At 41.1% G+C, this 17,337-nt stretch overlaps 1 protein-coding gene across 1 annotated transcript in view; it reads left to right on the top strand.

The window, feature by feature from the left end:
* The window catches only part of RCOR3 (REST corepressor 3), a 372,673-nt gene extending 360,256 nt beyond the window's left edge, over positions 1–12,417 (top strand). The window contains exons 14-15 of the mRNA XM_085612842.1: positions 8,716–8,957; positions 9,346–12,417. Of these exons, the coding sequence (XP_085468968.1) occupies positions 8,716–8,957; positions 9,346–9,690 (587 nt within the window). The 3' untranslated portion in view covers positions 9,691–12,417. The remainder of the gene's footprint in view (positions 1–8,715; positions 8,958–9,345) is intronic.
* Positions 12,418–17,337: the final 4,920 nt, after the last annotated feature.

Consider the following 17,337-nt stretch of genomic DNA (forward strand, 5'->3'; position numbering starts at 1 on the left):
ATTGTCTCAAACAAATATAAGGCTCTAGAAGATTAACCTGCCTGTCTAATCAGTCATACTCGGGCTGACTCTGTAGTAATGTAGGCTGCCCAAAGATCTCAGAAGCCATCTCCTTCACCAGATAGAAGGAAGGCATTTGGACAATATAGGTAGGAGATTCTTTGTCATGGCAGCAACTGCAGCAAGAGCTGTCAACTCACTTGGGATCATTGGTTGTTGCGACAGGTAGATGTGACCAAACATTAGCACATATTTTGAGCTTCTGCCAGAAGACAAAAGAGCAGAAGCAAAGAACATCTTACATGAAGGGGAAAGAACCTCATCTGAGATGATAGGCTGTGCCATGGATACAGCAACCACAGGGTTCAGAAGCTTGCAGGTGCTGCAGTTCTCCGAAGGCAGGGCTGGCTAAAGTTAACATCTTTCAGACAAGAGGTCCAGAGTAAGCTCTTGAACATGCCTTTTGATGGAAAAGCGCTCTTTGTTAAGCATACGAACAATGCTCTATAGTCCATCTAACTGACATGGACACAGCAAGATCACTTGGTGCACTACAGCAGAGAAGTAACCATAACTTTTGTGGAGCTAGATGATGAGGTCTGTTTGCAATTAAAGAAGGATTTCAGTCTTACAGATATTAGCCCTCAGCAGGCCTACCTGCAGAAATATACACTTCAGCAGTTACAAGGCTCCACCACCATCCTCTTAAACAAAGAAAGCTCTTAACAAAGTGCTCAAAATAAGAAATCTGTCAGAAGACATTGATGTAACAGGCCACATTAATTTCTCAACGAAACAATGTTGGAGAACGACTCACCAATTATCACGGACGTTGGGAGAGTGTGACTACAGATCGTTAGGTTCTAGATCTTATAACATACAAATGTATCCAAAGAGCTCCACGTACATCATCTTAAAGAAGATCCCATCTCCACCTTTGTCTGTTACAAATGGAGATTCTAATCATGTTTATAAAGTGAGCAAGTGCACTTCGCTCTGAAAAATACTGGTTTCTTGGAAACTAAACAAATACCTCAGAAAACTGTCATTTTGCATGTTGACACTCCAAGACATCCTTCACATTCTGAACAGACATGGAGACTACATGGCATTCTCTCCATACATCCAAAAGACCACAGAAACAAATTACGGTTGAAAGTGGACAGCCATCATTAGCAATTAAAAGTCCTCCCATTTGGCCTCACCTACCCTTTGTATTTTTGCAAAATGTCTTGCTACAGTAGCCGCATATTTGAGAAGCAAAGGTCGCCATGTTTTCCCTACCTCAACGACTGGTTGGAGAAAGCTGCTTCTTGTGAAGCACCCAAAAAGACAACCAAGGCTTCTGTGTGATTACTTAAATAACTAGACCTTACTCTCAACAGGGACAACTCATCCTTAAATCATGAAGGACAACAGCTTTTATTAGTGCCTTTCTTCATACTTCAAAAGACAAACCTTACCGGCTGTTAAAAAGGCACATGAATATAATATAACTTGCCAACAGGTTGTTAAAAAAAAGCAGTTTCATTACACCTGTTCCAATAGCTATTAGAGATGCCACCATGTATCCCTCTGATACCATTTTGATGACTGCAAATGAGGCTTCATCAACAAGAGCTGGACAAGCATTGGATTTAAACCCAGGGTTCATTTGACAATGTAATAGACACTCCACTCCAAGATTGAAAGCTGCTCTACCCTGGTAGACCTGGAAAACAAATATCTCCGTTGGTCCTGACATTGCTCCCTCAATAACCATGGTTCATGATGCTTGCCTAAAAGAGTGGATATCCCATTTACAAGATCTGCAAATCAGTGGAAAATGGCCACCATAAGAATTGAGTTTGCAGATCAGTCTCCTAGAACTGAAAGTTGTGGCATTAATTCCCCAAATATTTCTTCCTAGGATCACAGCTCTTTGATACTGGTGCACACAAACAATGTGACAACAGTGTGTTATATTAACAAGCAAGCATGCACAAAATCCTGACTATAATTGCTAGAACAACATAGTATAATGCTAACAGCGGAGCATGTGTTGGGTGCCAACAATAAGTAAGCAGACCCCCTGAGCAGGATCACAAAGAACGGCCCCAAATAGAAGTTTAACCAGCAACTATTGAAAAAAATCTTCAGTCATTGGGGCAAACCAGAGCTGGATCTCATTGCAACCACTCAGAAGGGGTAATGCCAACTTTACAGACATTGGCATGAGCATCTAGGGTTGTGGGGCAATGGGTTTTCAATTGCATGGTCAGAGGTCTGTGCCTAGGCTTTTCCCTTAATACCCATGGTTCCACAGGTGCTGAATAATAATAAGAGAGAACTGGGCTAAATCATACTGATGGCCTTTAAATGACCCTGACAATACTGGTTCACAGAGCTACTTTATCCTATCAGAACAACATCATATCCCTCTGAAGCCAGTTTGCAATTTGTTGACTCTCACAAAAGCCAAATACTTCACAGATATCCAAAGTACTTAAACTTATCAGCTTGGTTCTCGAGTGCAATGAGTGCTCACATTGTAGATATACAAGAGGGTTGTAGAGAAATCTTAGCTAAGGCCACAGTGGAGACAACCAACATGACTTATAAATTGAATTGGAAATAATTTTGTTAATAGTGCCTGGACAATCCTCTTCATCCGATATCTTCTCCATTTGAGTAGGTGCTTCTTAAACCTGTTACACTTAGCATGATCAGGCCTTTCTCATGCATCCATTAACGTTTTTTTAGCAGCTGTATCACGCTTAGGAGATCTTCCAGTATAGCATCCGTATGGTCATATAAAATTCTAAAGGATTCTTTAAGAGGAGGTTTTAGAGGTTATCCATGGTTGAAGCATACACCAACACCTTGGCAATTGACTACAGTACTTCTGCAACTGATGAAGAGTGTTTTGAACCCATTCGTAATGCTGAACTCAAATATTTCTCCTGTAAAATGGCATTGCTTTTGGCATTAACTTCTGCAGGAAGAGTGAGTGAAATAAAGGCCCTTATATGCGGTTGAGGTTATATGAAGATCATACCCTCAGTTCATTCCAAAGGTACCATCAGAATTCCATTTGAAGGAGCCTGTAGTTTAAAAGACATTCTTCAAAATTCAAAGGATATAGCTGAAAGAGTACTTCACACTCCTGAAGTAAGGTCTGAAACTTTATATAGATCGGACTTCAAAATTTTGAAAGTCATATAAAGGTCTCTCTCAAACAGAGCGTAGCCCACTGCATCTCAACTACTATTGTGTTTGGTCATCGCAATACAGTAAGACCTTTGGAGGATAAAGTGAAACCACACACTACAAGAAGAGATTCCACTTCTATTGGTCTATTTGCTAGTGATTCAACACAGGGTGTTTTTTAGGGCAGCAATGACACACATTCACCCAACATTATTCATTGGATTCAACAATACAAAAGGATACTGCAGTTGGACAGGCAGCCGTATGTCATCCTTTACAAACGATTCACGCGTGTGACTCTGTGAAAGATAGTAATACTGAAGAACTACAGTTACAGGTAAGTAACTTTATTTATTTTTGGTGTCACTCTTAATGAATATGTGATGATAATGTCTTAAGGCTCTTTGTTTTATGGCTATTCGTAATGAGGAGAGAGTAAATAAACAGTTACTTTAGATGCATACAAATTATGGAGTGCATGTAATGTATTTCTGGAGAATTTATTTTTCTGTTGTGTTTGCTGCTGAAAACCATTCTATTTCTTAAGTGTTATTTAAATTTGGTTTGTTTACATTCATACTTGTAGGGAGGTAGGCAGTCAATCTATCAAACAACTTCCTCAGGGGATTCAAGGGTATCATATACTGTATTATGCATTATCTTTCTAAAAAATCTCCATTGGTTAAGATATGAAGAATACTGTTCGGAATGGGGGTGGGGGGTCGCTGCATGAGAGGGGGAACAGTAGCACTGTGTTTAAGGTATTGCATATGTAGCCTCCGATTTCTTGAGCCCGTACCTAAACAGCTGATAATCTTCAATATGATTATGACTATTTATTTCTGCCTCAGGAAAAAACAATGTTTGTAGAATATTTTTAACCACTTGACTAAAGATGATTAACAACTAAACCTGAGGTTATATATTTCAATATGTTATTTTAGTTGTCTCTGATTTGTTTTGTATTGAAGCTTTTAATCAAAAACTGTTGTCAAATAATGCAGGTGTTAGGGACTGTGTCTCTTACCCTTGTTATTCCTCAGAGCTTTCAGTTACACCTCCATTGTTTTTCTACCAGCAATCAGGCAACAACATGAGTTGGATCTCCTATTTAGTAATCTCAATGTAACTTCATTCATGCACTGAAACCAATTAGTCAAGATGTGTTGACTTTGTTTTTGAACAAGAGAGGCAAAGAATACTGATTTGCTGTTGTAATTTCTCAGCACACTCGTGTTTAGTAATTTACCCTCCATGCTACTCAAACTTGGAATTAAATGCTATTGTTGAGATAACTAATTAAAATAGCTTTGTGTAATAAAATCAACATTGTTTTGAACAGTCTTTAAGTGAACTTTCTTGCATGTAGATAGCTTGGTTTCACATAGATACTTCTAACTGCACAGCCTCACCTTGTGAAAATCCTCTGGCACCTCACTGGATTGAGAGATTTTCTCAGCATTGCTCCCAAGTGCTGGCAGGTGGTGTTCTGAGGCTCAGTGTTAGCGTCATCCCACATCAGAAGTGACCCCATTATCACAAATACCCCCCACCCCTGCACGCTGATGTCAGTTCCTTTTTTTCTGCACTTGTGCAGACACTGATGTGAAGCTAGATCCCTCAACTTTTTTCTCATCTTTTTGACATGTTTTTAGCAAATATTTTCTCTTATTGTGCAAGGTATTATGTCCCCTCCGAAGACTACAGGGTTTAAATAGTGTTGATACTGTCAGAGGCAGATGTCTATGACCGGCCCCTACTAGGTATGTCTCTGATGCCTAGGGTCTTTGCACGACTCCGTCTTGTGGGCACTGTGGTCAGATGAATCCCAAGATGATTTGCATCTGCTAAGCCAAACTCTTTTTCGCTGAGCACCATGGGAAGGCTCTTAAGCCCTGGTCAAGGACTCCGATTCTTTCCCATTCTAGTAGCTGTTCCTATGAAAGGTCCACACTCAAGTTGTCAGGTAAGTTCAAATCAAAGAAGACACACAGGAAGTTAAAGCGTGACTCTCCCTCGTCCCACCACTCTCATTAGGAGAAGTCGCTAGGACATCAAGTTACCTCCCGGTCTCTGTCTCCCACCACGGAGGAACCAATCCCACACATACATGCAACCTAAATTCCTAGGCCCATCGGCGATGCCATTAAGATAGACGTTTGCAAGTAAGTCATGTTGCATATTGTTGCCATTCTTCTGATGCACCGTTGGGTCCCAGGGATCTAAGAAGGCCTCCAGGTGGGCTACCATGGGTGGATCTTTTCGTGACACCATCTACGCCTCTTGACTGCTGCAGGATCTGCCCTGATTCTAAGGCCAACGCTCAACCCAACTTTGAATTCAGCCAGACCCTCACATATTGACGCCAGCACCAATGTCAGACTCGGAAGTGAACCAGACATTGCCTCGACCGAAGTTGCACCCTTTACAACCTTTGGCATGCAGATCCAGCCTCATTCTGACACAGCAACAGGCTTCCCAGACCTTTCAAGGCCAGAGTCGGTAATCCAGCCAACACCATACAGGCCCTCTGGTGCAGCACACAGCTCAGTCCCCTACCCTCTTGCTGCTGCTACCAACCCACTTTAGCTTGCCCTCTGTGACACACGCGCACCCTGTTGAAGGCAGGATAAGTTATTACCTTCTCGGCTAGCACAGCATCACATGTGGCAGATGGATGGTTCATGTTGTCCAGCATGGTTATGCCGTTGCATATTATTTCCACAGCAGAAAACTGTCGGATGACCATTTGTACATTTGCGACAGAAGGTCAAGGCTCTTTTGGCCAAAGGGGCCATAAAAAGGGTACCAGCACTAGAAACTGGATGTTACTCCCATTATTTCCTGGTGCCAAAAACAGATGGAGACCTTTGTCCTATTTTAGTCGATTTGTCGTATTTTAAACCTACACCCTCTTAATTTCTTCCTAAAAAATGACCACTATGCTTACATTGGCCCAAGTTGAGCTGCCCTGGATCCAGGAGACTGCATGGTAGACCTGGACTTGTAGGACACCTATTTTCATGTTCCTGTTCTGTGTTCTTGCAGGCATTACATGCAGTTCAGGCTGCTCATGAGTATTTGTAGTTCTCTAGACTCTCCTTCGCCCTCACTAGTGCCTCTTGGGTGTTCATAAAAGTAATGTCCGTTATTGTAGAGCACATTCGGAGGTTCGAGATCTTAGTCTTCCCCTACCTCGTCGACTGTCTGTAGAAGATGAGCTTGCTGCTGTTAGTCAGTAGTGGACTACACCTAGACAACCGCAGACATATTAACTTCCTTGGGGTTCTCAGTTAAAATGCCAAAGTCACACTTGACTCATTTGCAGAAGCTCCTGTTTCCGGATATAGTGCAGTTTCGAATCTTTGGTCCAGTTCAACAAGTCCAGGATATTCGGGCTACAATGCTGATGTTTCAACCTAAGTTCTGAGTCTCAGTGAGAGTGGTTCTAAGACTTCTTTGCCAACCGGCATCCTGCTTGTCTGCTGTACCAGATGGCAAAGCTGGCTCTGCAGTGGGATCTGGTAGGCTCCCCACCAAAGGAACTGGTCAGATTCCACCCAGATTTCGGAGGGACTGCAGAAGACCTACAGTGGTTGCTGCTCGGCCATGAAAGGCCTATTGATAGGCCCCTCTCCCTACCGCACACAAAGCTGACTAAGGAGACAAACGTGTCACAGTTGGGTTGGGGATGGACATCTGGGAAAGATGGAGATCAGAGGACTTTGGTCTCCAGTGGAGGCTCACCTCCACATCAACTTATAAGAGTTGCATGCCATTCACTTGACATTAAAGGAATTCCTACTGTCCATCAAAGGGAGGGTGTTCCTGGTTCTCCACCATGTAGTACTGCAACAAGCAGGGCACAGTTTGATCCTGTGCCAAGAGGCTCTGTGCTTCTGGAATTGGCTGAGTAGACAATGCGTTTTATTAGTCATGAACCAGCTGGCGATCTCTTTGAACGCAAGGGCAGTCAAACACAGGCGCTGATGCCTTATGGATCACAAATGGCAACCTGGAGATGGTGCAGGATATCTAGCAGTGGGACAAACCCTAGGTCGATCTATTCACCACTGCTGAGAATGATCAATAGCAGCGCTAGAATTTCCAAGAAGGCTCTATCTCGGAGACACATTCCGCCTAGATTGGAGAGGAGGAATTTTGCATGCCTTCTCTCTGCCTATAGATCTGAAGAAGATCAGGACTGGACCCAAGTCTTCCTTGGCCCTGCATTGGGCCAGGAGAGTGTTGTATCTGGGACTTCTGGATATGAGCATCTGTTCCTCAGTCAGGCTACCGCTTTTGGTGGATCTTCTGTCACAGCAGCAGGGCAGGATTCTCCACCCAGGCCTTTGCAATCTACACCTCCATGTGAGGAGATTGAGCGACGACAGTTGACTAACTTCGATCTCCCTCCCAAAGTAGTGGATGTCATTGTAGTTGTCAAGTATCCATATACGAAAATAGTTTACACTGAACACTGGCATTAGTTTTTGGTCTGGTGTAAAAAAAATATCTTTGTTCTCCCGCCACTGGGCTTTATAGTGTATTTTATTGTACTGTTAAAAAACATAGGCTGATTTTGTAATAGGACCCTGTGTGTCTTTTGACCCTTGTGTGATAATTAGATCATGTTGGTAAAGTCCTATATTTATGAAATGGTTTTTATGTATGAATTGTCTTATTAAACTGTGATGGAGTAACACTGTTACCTTACACTGTTTTAATAAACATACAATATTTTCTCCACCATTTGAGTATTTGTGGCACTACAACTATTGAATAGGGGGCTTGAGGGTGTTTACATGAAGTATGAATGAATGTGGTATTGATTGGAGAAGGAAGTGTAAGTGAGTCAAATACCAAAGGGAAAATCAATTTTACATTCTGGTGTAATTCCCGCCATACAGAACAGTTGTAGGCAAAGGTGTCAAATGTTTTGCTTTTTTGTGCCATCTTTATCCCAGCAAGGACTTCCTGTGGGCACGGTTAGATGCCATTTGCAGGCCTTTTTGCATTTACCGAACCAACTGTCCTTATTTAAATCACCTGTTGTGTTGCTTTTTCATGTATGTGGCCATGACACCACCTGCCAACGCACAGGATTCTGGCACAAGGTGAACAATCTGTGGTTAGGTAGGATATCCACCAGAAAGATTGTTTGTGAAGGTAAGTAACTTGTTCATTTGTAGGTGTCAATAATCAAAGTAGAGAAGAACAGTTAACCATAGTGCTAAAGATTTTGCCATTATCTAGATCAATTTCCAAGTTTATGGAACAGTAAGGTTGCTCAAGTTATACATATTATCCATAAAAGTTCTGAGTAGAGGTGTAGGGGATGATACTGTTGGGAACTGCTAATTAAAACGTAGTATTTTGCTCAATTATACGATCATTACTTAAAAAAAATATTTTTGATTGAATCCTTTTTTTCTGACTCAGTAAACTTTTTACTCATAGTTAATGTTTACACACGAAAGAAATTGATTATTTCTTCTTAGGTGTATTATTTACTTTGCCTTCCAGGTGTCCGCAAATACGGTAAAGATTTTCAAGCTATTGCAGATGTAATTGGCAACAAGACTGTTGGTCAAGTGAAGAACTTCTTTGTAAACTACAGGCGCCGATTTAACTTAGAGGAGGTATTGCAGGAATGGGAAGCTGAACAAGGAACCCAGACTTCTAATGGTGATACCTCTACTTTAGGGGATGACACACAAAGTGCTTCTAATGTGCCATCAGGAAAAAGCACTGATGAAGAAGATGAGGTGTGTTTCAATACGAGATTTCAGCTGACAAAGAGTTGAAGATTAGCGTTTCATTATGTGTAGTACAGTACGACATTAATTTTAGAGGAGGATGGTAAACAAGCAATTCAGAAGATGGTGCCTTTGCTGTTTGAATTGCTGTAGATTGTTAGTCATGTAACTGTACATTAGACTATTAACCTTTGTAAACGTCCAGCACAAAAATGTATTATATTGTATTAATTGTTTAATTTGTATACTTTTTAAAATAGAATTACATGATTGTCCATGAATATTAATTTTAGTTCATAAATATGTTTTATTTACTATAGTTATACTTTCTTCTTGGAATTTCCTTAATCATGCTCTTATTTTATTAAGCAGCTATTCTCTTTGTATCTTTGTGTAGGCACAATCCCTTCAGTCCACAATGTCTACAGATCCCTCATCCCCTGCTCAAACATCCACCCCAGCACCAACAACCTCTGTAGCATCCTTGAACCAGCCTCCTCCATTACTTCGACCAACCCTTCCTGCTGCTCCAGCCCTCCACCGGCAGCCACCACCACTTCAACAACAAGCACGATTCATCCAGCCAAGGCCAACTTTAAACCAGCCACCCCCACCACTAATCCGCCCTGCTAGTTCGATTCCACCTCGTCTAAATCCAAGACCGGTAACTACCACAGTGAGTAGTCAGCAGCCACCATCACTTATTGGAATTCAAACAGAATCACAGTCTTCTCTACATTAAAGACACACTGTGCAGAACAATGGTAAATCCCAAAAAAAGGAATGATGGAGGTATTCTGCTAAAGAAATTGTGTAGAACGCGGATTTCAAAGCACCATAAACAGTTTTCCAGTGCCTAAGAATATGAAAGCGAGGAAACACATGGCATACTTACCTAAAGATGCCATAGCCATAACCGTTGGCCATCAAACTGGTGACTTCAGTACGACGGTGGAGTGGGTGGGCATGCACCAGTTAAAACTAATATTTTCTGTACACTAGACTAAACATTTCAGACTACAGCCTTAAAATCTGTTAAAGGAACAACCTACCCAAAAACAAATGTTCTGTGCCCGGATTTTCAGCACTATTATTTTTATCGTATTTGACATTCTAAACATTTTGATAATTAACAGAGTCTTTTTAAAACATTGATAGGGAAATACCATACACTCATAAATGTGATATCCCTTCTACTTTGTCTGGATAGTTACATACTACATGTTTTATTTCACCAGTTATAAAATGCTAAATGATTCACGAGTGGCTGAGTAGTAGGCTATGTGTTCATTCAGAATAAGTAAAAAAAAAAAAAAGGTAAGTTGTATGTAAATGTCTTGAAGTCTGTTTATTTAACATGAAGTGTTGTTAGCATTAAAATCGAACCCTACTTATATGTAACTCATTATTATAATAGATTTTTAATAGATATATTTAATTATAGATTGCCAAACGAATAGTTGAGGCAAACATTTAATTTTCTCTTTTAGCTGCTTGATGAGATGGAGAGATGTACATATTTTTTTAACTTGCAACATTTGCATGTCAGGCAAATGCTGTGAAATTAACTTTAATTTATTTAATGCATTTATGCTCTACTTGTGTTAATTAAATAAATCCATGTTATTGTAATGCTATTTTGTATGTAACACTACTCTAGGCGTTACCATCACGTGGTGATGAAATAAAACGTTTAACAAAATTGTTATCAAATTAGGGCATCTCCAGCTTCGACTGCAAAGTTAATGTAACTACGAGTTTTCAGAAGGATGTCTTCTGGCATGATAATATTTTTAATCGATATGTCATTATGCTCTTCTTTGAAGCATTATTACTGTGGGAATGAATGGCAATGATGTCTGAACATTTAGAAGATACATTCCATTTATCTCTCCTTCAGATTCCCACTCTGTTGAAATGCTTTGAGCTAGAGCATATTAGGTACATACCTGCCCAGTAGCCCAATAGCAACCAACACATATTTAGCAGATCCTGGCTTTTTATCCAACAACCCTTTACATGCGTGAATTTAACAAACATATCAAAAAGACCGATCAATAAGTGTATGCTACAAGTTCTCAGGCAGTCAAATTGGTCAGCCCATCAAAGTTGAGCTTGCATCTTTTAAATAGGAAATCATGATATCTAATAAGCCAGTAAAAATGTGTGCTGTCTCAGGGATTAAGGTGTACTTTGGAACACTTGCCTCAGAATTATCCTGAATAGTTAATACAACCATATCTGAGGACATTGCCCGGCCCTCTAAAACAAGCTACAGCTGCCTCAAAACCAAAAAGCTATCTGCTGACATGAAAAACTAGCCACTAAACTCCCTCACCAAGATCCTTAAGAGGCCAGCTCTGGGGTCCAAAATGTGAAATACCAATTGATTTTGCTCAGGAAGGTGCATGTGTTACAGAAAACTGAAAAACAAATTGAATGTAGCATTCTCCCATCAAGGCTTCACTGCACCCACACTGTACTTGGTCCATTTCCAATACAAAATCCTGTACTTGCAAAGGCATCTAGAGCGTGCCTGAACCTCAACAAGCACAAACACATTGCCGTGGTTTTGAAAGCACTCCCCTGGCTTTGTGTAAAGCAACCCTTATAATCAAGGCAATATAAACATTGCACAAAGCATCCTGGGGCAGAGACCCAAACGACCTGAAAAAACTAGCAACCCAACCCAATCCGATCCCACTATGAACCTGCACCCATCCCGCTCCTACTTGATCAGTCAGAAGAAGTTCAAAAGACCAAACTTAAAGGAAAACTACTGAGGGTCAAGGAGCCCATGTTCACTGCCATTTTGGACTCATCTCTGAGGAAGCCACCGCTGTTGAGACTATACCGTAAAACATTTTGGCCCTTTGGCTGCTTGTGGAACATACCCACCAACCGTCACTAAGAGAGTGATTTCTGCCCTCAAACGGTTATCATTTGCCTAAAGATATAATCTCTTTTCCCTCCAAAACCATACCACTTGTCTACCACCAGTTGGGCCCCCCATCAATACCTGCCATAGACATGAAAGGACTGACTGGTACTAAATTGATCTGTGATTGCTGCATAGAGAACATTGAAGCGGCTAATAGGTTGCATGATGTACTTCAGAAAACTCATGAATATGTAAATAAATCAGTGTTCTGAAATCTGTTCACTGTATACCTTTTCCCATACAGAGCTGCTAGAGAAAGTGGTCCTCTAGACAAGTTTCCGTTAAGGAAATCGAATTAATTGTATTTGGGTGATGTGAATTGTATTGATTGAAGGTGATATTTAGGTATCTGATTTCTGTGACTGATTCACTTCCCAAGTCAAATGCCAGAGAGATCTCGTTCTACATATTTTTTGTACAAATTCTTGATTTAAATACATTTTGTAGGAAGCCTCTCCTTTTTATCTTGATTATATGTATTTCTGATGATTGATGGAAGAACATTTTATAAAGTGATGTTACTTTTAATCTCTTCTCCCTCATTTTAAACTCGTGAGCACTATGTCAACACTTTGGTGGAGCTCTAAATTTCTTCTGCACATAAAACTGACATTTACAAATGCAGTTAAACAAGGCAGGCTAAGCAAGCAGTTATAAACATGTTACACAATTTCCTTTTAAGCAGCCCCTCTCTTCTCCCAGTCGGTGAGGTTTCCTATTCTATGGACTCGAAGGAGAGAGGGGCCAAACAAAACCTTCAAAAAGTCCTTCACCTCAGGCAGTAATGTATCAGTTCCCTCTCATAGCAGCTTGCATCATTGGCCCAGGCAGTTATATGCATTAGTAGTCCAGATAGTCTACACATTTGTGGTCCAAGGCAGAATATGCATTGGTAATCTTGGGTATTATATGGTATGTTGGCTTCAGGCAGTTTATGAGTGAATGATCCAAATCAGTAAATGTATATCGATGACCCACAGAAGCACGTGGGCTCTGTGATACAGATCGTAGCACACTCTAACTCTATATAGGTGGGCATCCTTCATCTGTATTGAAGTGGCCTCTTAATGACCAATGCAATATTGTAGAGTTTTGTGAGGGGTACATGGTTTCCAATTTATCAAGGCTGCTTAAATAAAATATCTTCTTTCAGACATCCTGACTGTTTCCTTGGCAACTCATTGCTGCCTGACATATAAAGGGAATCACAGTCATTCTGTAAATATGATAGCCTTGTCTTTGAGTGCTCACTTGCCAACGGGCACCTTTTCACGTGTGACCCCTTCCATTAATCCTTGCCGTTTAGCCCATAGCACTTTGCATGCTGGGATTTACATGTTCACACCTGTAAAGGTACAAGTCTCAGAATGTGAAATGTCATTGGCTTAGAAAACAGTCAGTCTTTAGGTGCATATGGTATGGGAACTTAGGGCAGCTATTTCCATGTCGGCAGAGGACTATTTTTAGCAGTATCTGGCTATGCTTTTTAGGTACCATTTGTTATGTCATAACAGTTAATTGAACACAAGCAAATACGACTGCTCCCAGAATACACAGATTTGTTAAATGAAAAAAGACAGAACTGAGAACATGGGCAACATGGAGCTATCTGGCATTGTATTGTATTGATCCATGGCCTCCACTATGCTGTAATCTCATCTCCCAGCTTTGAAGATATCTGTCAGCAGACAGAATAGTCAGGGAATAGTTGTTTAGTGATAGAGACTCCAGGTTATGAAGTCATCTGTCAGCAGGTTGAATAGGCCTTCGTTGTTTAGTGATAGAACCTCCAGACTGTGAAGTCATCTGTCAGCAGGAAGAATGGTTTTTGCGTAAACTGAGTCTTTGGCTCAGCTCTACAAGGTTTGTTTTCACATCCACGGGTGACAGGAGTGAACTTCGTTCAATGCACCGATGCTCAAATGTGAAAGACCGGTTATCATAGCCTCACAGAGCTCCACCCAATATATTAATGAAGTGGCATCAATGCTTTTGGGTTACTAACAGTCTATAAACAGGGATCCAGGGTTGCTGTGGTGATTGGAAACAAACCTATTTCATTCTCTCTAATATCACACACACATGTACTGCATTAAGAAAAAGACACTTTAACTAAAAGTGTTTTACTTCAACAGCCTCAATTTGTTGCTTAAGATTTAAAATAACTACCCAATATTATAACTGCACATGCGAGTGTTGCGTACAACAAGAATTTAACGAATCGTCCTACCATAGTTAAATTGTCATCTAAAAACCTTACACCCTGAAATCTACTTGTATGCGCTACACTATGGAGCATGGAGTAGTATAACTTGCATCTAGAGTTTTTTAAGGAGACTGCACATTGCAAAGCCTGTTTACAGCAAAGTGCTGTAGATGTCAAACATATGGGAGGTGAAAAATAAACACGCATCACATCAGCTCCTCTTCTCCCGGACCTGGGCTCGACATCAGCTTTCAGTAGTAAGTGTGATGCATAACTTTCTCTGGCAGTCCAGATTGTCTCTGGCAGTATCTTGCACGATAATCTGGGATGAAGGACCTCTCTTAACAATTGGTCAAGTGTTGGACCTTTTGTATCATATCTTATCTAAGAAGGAACATGCCAATATCACCTTAGGAATGTCTGGCACAGACAGTGCACTTCAAAATGCTAGTCTAAGACGCATTCCTATAAACAAAGTATAAGTGCAGCAACAATTCAGACTACACTGAATTGGCTATCATTCTTGTTTGACTTTGAAATATAGATAACAAGGCACTAGTTCCAGACTGATGTTACATCAGGTGTCTTATCAATGTCATTGTCTGCGCGACAAGACACTTTCACGAGTTCTTGGAAAGATAAGGACAGACGATAGAACCTACAGGCTAAGTCATCTGCCAGCAGGTAGAATACTCAGGTTGCTGTTGTTTAATGACACAGCATCCAGGCTGCTGGCAGAGTTTGTAATGCACAGCCACAAGTGAGGTGAAGAAGGGAACCTACATGAATGGGTGTGAGACCCAGAGCATGTTGTCCAATCCCTGTGCTGAGAGAACCTAACCCTCTCCATACCATTGACAGATGATGCCATCACCACTAAGATTATCACCAAGAGATTCTTCATAACAGAGTTTGCAAAGAAGGAGATTCACCACAATTTTCAAGCGTTTCTCTGCCTCCATGCTTATAGGAGTTCCATTACTGTGTGATGTGGAGAGCTTGCCCCAGTCCAAACACTGCAGAGCACTCCTTCCAAATTGTCACTACAGTTCACCTTCCACCCTGAGAGCATCACCGAAGAGTCACCTCCTATGCTCCAAGACACTGCCCAACACCAACTTGACTATCATATAACAATCACTATTATGTCACATAAGCTCCAGTCAAAAGGCAATCTTCACTTTAGACCACCACTTTCAATCCCACCCACAGCCCAACTTATCTGTTAAGTAACCAAATCCACACCTCCCTTTCCTCTCACAAGATTCAATGGCCAACTATCACCTCAAACTTCCCCTCCCGATCCAACCCACCAACTGTAGGAAGTTGGCTCTTTATGTGATATACTACTAAGTGGTTATATTGTGTGAAGAGTCCAGTGATTCCCCCAGAAGTGTAAAAGGCTCAATGTAAACCCAAAGTGCTCTATTTGTGGTAGTGTGGGCGAGCAGCATTAGGCCTAACACAGAGGAGTGTAGGACATTTTTTGTACACACAGTGACCAATAAATGACACATGACTCAAAAAAGAGATCCACACCAATTTTATAAAAATAAGCTTCTTTCAAGATTTATTTTAAGACCAAGATGTACGTAAAAAGGTAAGTATGTTTTTAAATAAAAATACTTTTCACTTTCAAAAGTGGACACAGTGCATTTTTTTCAGTCCAGCAATGTTAACCTATGGGAGGAAGACAAGAATGTTGTTTTGAAGCTAAGTAGACGACTTACAGATCCAGTCTTCGGGGTTTCGGGTCAACACTATGCAAGGTTCAAATTAGTACTAAGAGTGCACCACCGGCGGCACAGGGGCAACTGGTGCAGAGGTCAAATTCGGGGTTGCGCGCCCAATGTTAACCAATGGAGACTGGGGGTGATCAAAGTTGCCCTGCTCACATGTAGTAAAGCAGTGTCACGGTTCAAGCTCCAAACTTACATCCTCAGCAGCACAGGGTCGGCAAACGTGTCTAGTGCCTATAGCCAGACAGAGTCCACACCAGGGTTGGTAGGTTTTCAAGGGGCACTTCTGAGGGGCCCTCTAAGTTTGTTTTAATAAATCCAACACTGGCAAAGGTGTGGGTTTATTAAGAAGAGTTGTTTGGTACCAAACACTTTTGGATTCAGTGAAGCCATCATGGTGCTGGTGAACTTGAGTTGTTGAGTTTCCAGCCCATGTACCCTCTATGACTTCCCTGGCACTTACAATATTAAGAATATACTTAAATATTGTAGGGGCATAACTCCTCATGCAGATATGTCCACACCTGAGATATAATGCACCCTGCCTTAGGTCTTGTATGGCCTGCTAGAGGGGTGATTTACCCATACCTTAGGGAGTGTAGCTTTGACATGGCACACAAACAGTGTGCCATGTTGAATTTGTCGTTTTTGTCTGCACCAAGGCATGCAGGCTGTAGTGGCGGTTTTCATGGTCTTGGTGAGGGAAAGAACACTGGTACTGGTAACCAGATTAGCCGGGACCCAGTACTCTACATTCAAAGTTGCTTCAAAAGACAGGCAAGAAGTGTGGGGGGTGTACTGCAACAGGAACTCAAATATTTGGCATGTAAATCATTCACCAAACATGTAAAAATTAAAATTTTATTATTTAACCAGCAAGTCACCTTAGTACATCAGATTGTATCACCACATTGAGAGACATTTATTTGAAATTGATAGTTTGTAAACATAAACTTAGAAACATCCCTGCCCCTTGTCTGGTAACAATGTCATTAGTTGATTAAGAGGTAAATCAGTTGTCATGTATAACCTAAGGCGGGCCGCGATTCTTATATATATAGATTCTTATTATATATCATGTATTTGAAGGTGCTGTCATATGGGATAATGAAGAAAAAAGAGGAACGGTGAAACACAATATTTGCCTACATTCAAAGTTGGCAAACAGGGCAGATAGGAGCCATCACAGGTTTTCTTGTATATCCGCCATTAGACGGGTATCTTTTGCATGAGTCAAGGAGCATTTTACATTCAGGGAGCATGAATCCATTACAATCTCGGACAGAATTACACTATTTACGGAATGAAAAGATTGGGTTACACCCCACTCTCATCTTTAAAATGTAATTCCTTAACCTGGGGCCAGGTTCCTATGCCAAGCAAGGAAAGGCTGTGTCCTGGCCAAGAGTATTTATTGAGAAGCTGATGAGAGGCTTCTTCCTCAAATAAGCCAGGTCCAGACATTTCCCACAGATTATCTCAGAGCTAGTTTACTGGGGAAGG

Source organism: Triturus cristatus, chromosome 6 (genome assembly GCF_964204655.1).
Source record: "Triturus cristatus chromosome 6, aTriCri1.1, whole genome shotgun sequence".
Lineage (NCBI taxonomy): Eukaryota > Metazoa > Chordata > Amphibia > Caudata > Salamandridae > Triturus > Triturus cristatus.